Genomic DNA, 6,600 nt, shown 5'->3' on the forward strand with positions numbered 1-6,600 from the left:
CTTTGGTTTGACGTTGTTTCAGGTGTCATCAACGATATAAAAGTTACAGATACTATAAACATTACTAGAGTGTAGCTCACCTTTTAAGATATCTGACTCCCATGCAGGTTCAATTCTGGATGTGGACATAGTTCATTTAGTTTCTTTTTTACATTAATGGTATATTTTTTAAAGTAAGATGCCCAAATTTTTATTTGAGACTCGCCGAACGGCATTGAATTCACAGATGAAAAAGATGTGGGTTCAACTTTAATTTTGGAACAATTTGTCAAGCAAGGGAAGGGAATGATCTGAGCATGCAGGAGGACTGACCCATCTTAAACCTTTGTCGGCTGTGCTGAAGAGAAAGGTACAGAACCAAATTATTTAATTAATTAGCTGCACGTTCTCCTGTCCTCTGTCCTTCAGGCCACACACACAAGGGACTGTCTAAGCTGTTTTTTTCGTTAAGGAGTGTGCACGTACAGCATGCGCGCCTCGTGCACAAGCCCACTATTGAAGCTGCCGTTACACTTTTGGCCTGATGGGGCAATCGCGAGCACAAAAATTCAAAAGTCCATAAAGTCCCTTTAAATGATCGCGCTCTAGTTTTTGACGGTAACAAAAATAACAGGGTTTTACCAAACTACCTTGGTTGATTTTAAATACAAAACTGTGCAATTTGTTTTTCAAGTACTTTCAAGGAATTAATACAAAAATTAAGCATTTTCCATACCTTGAAAACACCTTATTAAAATTCAAGCATTTTCAAGGATTTCAAGCATCCGTACGAACCCTGTGTGTGGAGAATCATGTGTGCGTTCAAATTTTTCTTGAAGCTAAATCTTTGTCCACAGTGTTCACAAATAAAAGGCTTATCTTGCACATGAGTGTCCACACGTGTGTGAAATCTCATGTGCAAGTTTAAACTTGTCTTTTGGCGATATCTTTGTCCACAGAGCTCACAAACAAAAGGCTTCGCACCTGCGTGGATCCTCATATGTGTTTTTAAATTTGACTCTTCGCTAAATCTTTGTCCACAGAGCTCACAAGCAAACGGCTTCACCGCTATGTGAACTCTCATGTGCAAGTTTAAACTTATCTTTTGGCAATATCTTTGTCCACAGAGCTCACAGGCAAAAGGCTTCACTCCTGTGTGGATCCTCATATGTGTTTTTAAATTCGACTTTTCACTAAATCTTTGACTACAGAACTGACAAGCAAATGGCTTCACCCCTGTGTGGACATTCATGTGACTGTTTAAATTAGCCTTTTGTCTAAATCTTTGTCCACAGAGCTCACAAGCATAAGGTTTCACTCCTGTGTGGACTCTAGTGTGTGTGTTCAAATTTGACTTGCTGCTAAATCTTTTTCCACAGAGTTTGCAAGGAAAAGGCTTCACTCCAGTGTGGACACTCATGTGACTGTTTAAATGAACCTTTTGTCTAAATCTTTGTCCACAGTTCTCACAGACAAAAGGCTTCATTCCTGTGTGGACTCTAATGTGTGCGTTTAAATTTGACTTGCAGCTAAATCTTTGTCCACAGTGGTCACAAGGAAAAGGATTCGGTCGTGCATGGATCCTCTTGTGTGTGTTTAGATCTGACTTTTGGCTAAATCTTTGCCTACAGTGCTCACAAGCAAAAGGCTTCACTCCGTTGTGGACTCTCATGTTTGTGTTTAAATTTGATATTCTGGTAAATCTTTTTCCATGGTCATCACAACTAAATGATTTTTGTTCTGTCTGGACTTCCCTGCACGAGTCTACATGTTGCTTCACTCCAACACATTTCTTATTACTCAAACAGCCTGAAGATATTATTGCTGAATGACTCGTCACTTTCACGTGTCTCTGGAGAGACCGCTTGTGCAAATATCGTTTACCACACTCATTGCAGCTAAAGGATTTGTTTGCAGTTTTAACATCCGACTCCGCAGACCTGTTCTTATTCCTGTCGTTGTCTCCATCTCCAGTCTCTGGCTCTGAGTCTGACAGTTCAGAGTCTAGATTCACATCATCATCCTCTTCTTCATCTCCACTAACTTCAGTTTCTGAAGAATCAGGTTCATGAGGATTCAGACCTGGGTTCCTGCCAGTTTCTGCTTTCATCTGGTCAGCAGAGCTGCTGGTTGAAACATCTCTGTCTTCTATTTGCTGCTGATGAAGCTGTGAGAACAGAGGCTTCTCTTCATCATCCTCACTCTTTATAGAAGCTGCAGTGAATGAAAACCTGGAGGCATCAGTCTCCTCCTTCAAATGGAGCTGCTCTCCCTCCAGACTGATACAGAGTTCCTCCTGTTCCTCCTTTATTTGGAGGTGTTCTGGGTCCTGCTGGTCCATACCAGGACTCTGATGTTCAGGAGCTTCTTCTTTAACCATCACCACTTGAAGATTTTCTGTAAGAAACACATTAAATGGATTATCAACTGCTGTAACTTTATACTCACACATAACAGTTGTATTAATGCTTTGAGTTGGTGAGATCAGAACAGTGCATGTAATTGAGAGAATGTTTGTTGTTGGTTTAGGGTCCAGGGAATGGCAGAGAATGTCTCGATTAGCAGAGGATAACCCTTAGCATTAGCAACTCTACCACATGGCAGAACTCCTTCAAGCTTTGAGTTTTTTGTGGAGATAAAACATCCACGCCGCAGCACAGGGCAAAAAAGTGTCGGTGCTGTTATCCAATCCGTGGCAAAATGTCCAAATATCAGGACATATGACTCCAAATCCTGCCGTGTTCAGCTCTTCTCTGATCGACCGGTAAATCTGCACCAGGACACCTTAGGCCGCAGCTCGATGATCGACTTTGTTATTTCATCTGATCTGTGGCCGCATGTCTTGGACACTTGGGTGAAGAGAAGGGCAGAGCATTGAAATGACCACTAGCTGCTGGTGAATTGGCTTCGATGGTGGGGGTGAATGCCAGTCAAACCTGGCGGGCCCAAAAGTATTGTGAAAGTTTGGTGGAGATGAGATCCGCAGAGTTCCTTAAGGCTCTGGATGTTGTGGGGCTGTGTTGGTTGACGTGGCTCTGCAATATCGCATGGACATCAGGAGCAGTTGCCCTGAACTGGCAGACCTGGGTGGTGGTCTCCATATTCAAAAAGGGGGACTGCAGGGTGTGTTCCAACTACAGGAAGATCACACTCCTGAGCCTCCATGGTAAGGGCTACTCAAGAGTTCTGAAGAAGAGGGTATGTCAGATTGTCGAACCTCGGATCCAGGAGGAGCAATGTGGATTCGTCCTGGGGAACACTGGATCAGCTCTATACCCTTAAGGGGTGTCCTAGAGGGTGCGTGTGTGTTTGCTCAACCAAGTAGGTTTTCTGGGCATGTCCAACCGGGAAGAAACCCAAGGAAAAACCCAGGACACGCTGGAGGCACTATAGTTGTTTTACAAAAACAATGCTGTCAATTTGCTGCAACCCCGTGGAAGCATCAGGGAGCCTTAGGTTGTTTTTAAGTGGTCAGACCATGGTGTAAATGTGGCGCAATCATGTACAATACTGTTTTTGTAACTATTTTTAATGTAAACTGGGCCTTGAGCCTGTCTTAAAGTATCTAGCTCAGTTGAAAGCTAGCGATGTCTCAAAGCTCCCACAGACACTTTTTATTATATTTCTAAAATTAATGTAAAATAATTTTACCTATCTTTCACAATATTTTCATATATCTTTCACATTATTTTCAGTAACTTTTTTTCTTGTCCAGAGGAAAAAAAGTCTATCAAGCTAAACTCATGAAAAATGCATAAATCTGGCTTTGTTGAAGTTTCACAAATCAGGGAAAGGTTTCACAAATCCCACACTGTGTTTTATTTTATCTGCTTTTATAGTAGAATAATCTAGAATATGTTTGAATTGTGTGGATGTTGTAGTTTTTGAGCTAGAGCAGATTAAAGATGCTCAGAGTAGAGAAAAATTGTGTGTAATGGCCCTTTAGCCCTTTCCCGAATCGGAAGCTAACTTCAGCCTCGTAAAGCCCTCCTGTGCAGTCCTCAGCTGCTTCAGCTGCAAATCCACATCACTATCCGAAGCACCATCACTTCCCCCACGGTCCCGCTTCGCCGTCCCCGACACAACCGAGTGAACAGCCTCTCTCCCCTCCGCCCCATCCTCTACCACAACTGAGGCCGAAGCGAAGCCGGACTGCCGTAACCGGGCCCGTACTTCCCCCAAGCCTAAACTGAGTTAAACCACAACCAAACATACCGGTCCACAACTTTACAAACCTTCTCTCAGCGTGTGTCGACCTGGTCGCCTGAGTGAGAAAGACGCGTCCACACGTGACTCGTTCTCGACCCGAATCCAACCTTGAGATGAAGATGTTAACGATCTCAATTCAACCTGGCTCGTTTTCTCTTTTCTAAACAATCGAACCGGAACTCTCCACACAATCGGCAAAGAACACTTCCTTCAACATAAAAATCCAACCCTAACAAATCGTAACCCGTTACATAATGGGAAAACAATATAAAGCGTGAGATATATAGTCTATATTTGCGCACGTTTACTAACCATAAACGTGTTTGAAATTAATTTAAATATCATGAAATGTTTACATTTTATTTTATTTTGAATAGCCACTGGCTTTTTCCTGTCTAGCCGCGGAGTGAATTCCTCGTCTCCCGGTTCGAGTTTAACATTTAATTGTATACACCCCTTATTTGTTTGTAAACAAAGCGGATGTGCGCGCAGCTTGCTAGCAGAAACAAGATCCGGCTTCATCTGGTTTCTTTGTTGTGGTTGCGTTGATTTGGCTAACGATGTTGTCGGTGTATTACGACCAGGGGCGGATTTAGCAATTTGGGGGCCCAAGGCGAACACAGACATGGAGCCCCTTACACAAAATTTTCGACAATCTTACCTTTAACTGGATTTGCGAAACTCTCCCCTCTTCTGACATGAGTTATTTTCCCTTTTTATTAGTCCTCCTCTTTTTTCCTGTTTTTCTCTCCCTTTGAGTGCCTTCAACATTTGCTCTGCTTTCTTCTTCCTGTCAGTGCTCCTGTTCTTTAGCCTTAGTTTTTTTTTCCTATTTCCCATTTTGGTCTATGTTTTCCTCCCTTTAAACATTTTCCATTGTCTTTCCTTTCTGCTTCCTTTTGATGTTTACATAGAAAAACGACTCACTTTCAGAAGTGAAAATAAAAGCTTTTATGAAGCATGCTGCCTCTTTCTCTTATTGGAGCCACTAGGATAACTCCATTTCATGCTTCATGTTTTGACTATTGCTTTGAGTTTGTTACGAACGCTCCCGTCTGTCTTCTTATTCTTATTTGTGGTCTTAAGGCACTTGGCAAACAACAGTTTGGTGCATTACCGCCACCAACTGGATTGGAGTGGAATGACTACCAATCACTTCGCTGTCTTAATAACCCTGTTATGACCATAATTATAACAGGGCCGCCTGGTATTTTTATAATCTTATGGCTGTAAAATTGTAATAAAAAGTGCAAAGTGTGTGTAACTCTCCTTTTTTCAGAACAACCTCAGCTTTCATGGTTTGTATTTAGAATTTACTTATATTAAAGCCTTTAAAAAAATCAGCTTAAAAGTGAAAAAAGCAAAAACGGATTAGAAATTTTTACATTTATTACTGAACAGGAACTTCAAAATTACTGGGCAAACAATTTAAACATTGAACTGTAATGCATCTATTCTTAAAAAAGTTTGAACCTTGGTATTTTTTTAGCAGTTTTTAAGACCATTTATTTTTGTAAACTTTCAGACGTTTTTATTTGATGCGGTAGGCCTTGAAGCAGTTTTTCTCCTTCTGCAGGCAGAGTCCTGCACACCTCCCACTGCCATGGGGTACTTCTCTGGCACACCGTGCACTGCTATACAAAAAACTTTTGTTTTAGCAAAAATAATTATTTATTGTAAAAAGATAAATAATGCTGGAATGAAGCTAAATCTTACAATTAGCAAATAGTTGAGGGTTGTTCAAATAAAAAAAATAAAATATAAAGACTGAACAAATGTTCATGTCCTGGTTCACTGGAGATCTGTCCTTCTTCGTGGTCACTGTCTTCAGATATGAGCCTTCCGGGACACCTAATGGATCGTGTTGATTTTCTTTGAGGCATTTCCATAATTTCATGCTGGCTTTTATAGTCTGCATCTGGATATTACAGAGCTGCATCACATTTAAGTCGTTAGGTAGTCGGGCTCTCTAGAAAGTGTGGTTGCACTGTAGGTGGAAGGTGTGTTACCTTGACTGGGTGCTACAGTCTTTCTGCAGTTTGTCTTTTGTTCTTATCACATCATCGGTGTCGAATCCTAAACTTTACCAGATTACTTCTTTTGGAACAAGCTTCTCAAGGGCGATTCTAGCATCGGGGCTTAGGGGCACCCAGAGTGATCAGCCATACATTCTACGTTTAGCAGTTTTGTACATTTTAACACAATTTAATTCCCATATATTGAAAAAAGGTAAAACTTTTTTTTCTCACAAATCAAATAAAAGTTTGACAAATTACAAACTGTTAAACAGATTCTGCTATCAGTGCAGAACAATCTACCCCAGGTTTGTCTAGGTCAGTGGATCCAAAGCTTCTCTCCACAAAGAGCCCTTGTCTGTGTTCAAGACGAGCCAGCTCCCTTTACAAACAGACT

General features: G+C 41.3%; 1 protein-coding gene across 1 annotated transcript; it reads right to left on the bottom strand.

Moving 5' to 3' along the window:
• Positions 1-231: 231 nt before the first annotated feature.
• On the bottom strand, positions 232-4,537 carry LOC129163889 (gastrula zinc finger protein XlCGF57.1). The gene is made up of 2 exons (XM_054742980.2): positions 4,215-4,537; positions 232-2,376 (listed from the first exon to the last, which is right to left on the bottom strand). Exon 2 carries the CDS (start codon positions 2,357-2,359, stop codon positions 731-733), a length of 1,629 nt encoding a protein of 542 aa, XP_054598955.1. The 5' UTR covers positions 2,360-2,376; positions 4,215-4,537; the 3' UTR covers positions 232-730.
• Positions 4,538-6,600: the final 2,063 nt, after the last annotated feature.

Source organism: Nothobranchius furzeri, chromosome 14, assembly GCF_043380555.1.
Source record: "Nothobranchius furzeri strain GRZ-AD chromosome 14, NfurGRZ-RIMD1, whole genome shotgun sequence".
Classification (NCBI taxonomy): domain Eukaryota; kingdom Metazoa; phylum Chordata; class Actinopteri; order Cyprinodontiformes; family Nothobranchiidae; genus Nothobranchius; species Nothobranchius furzeri.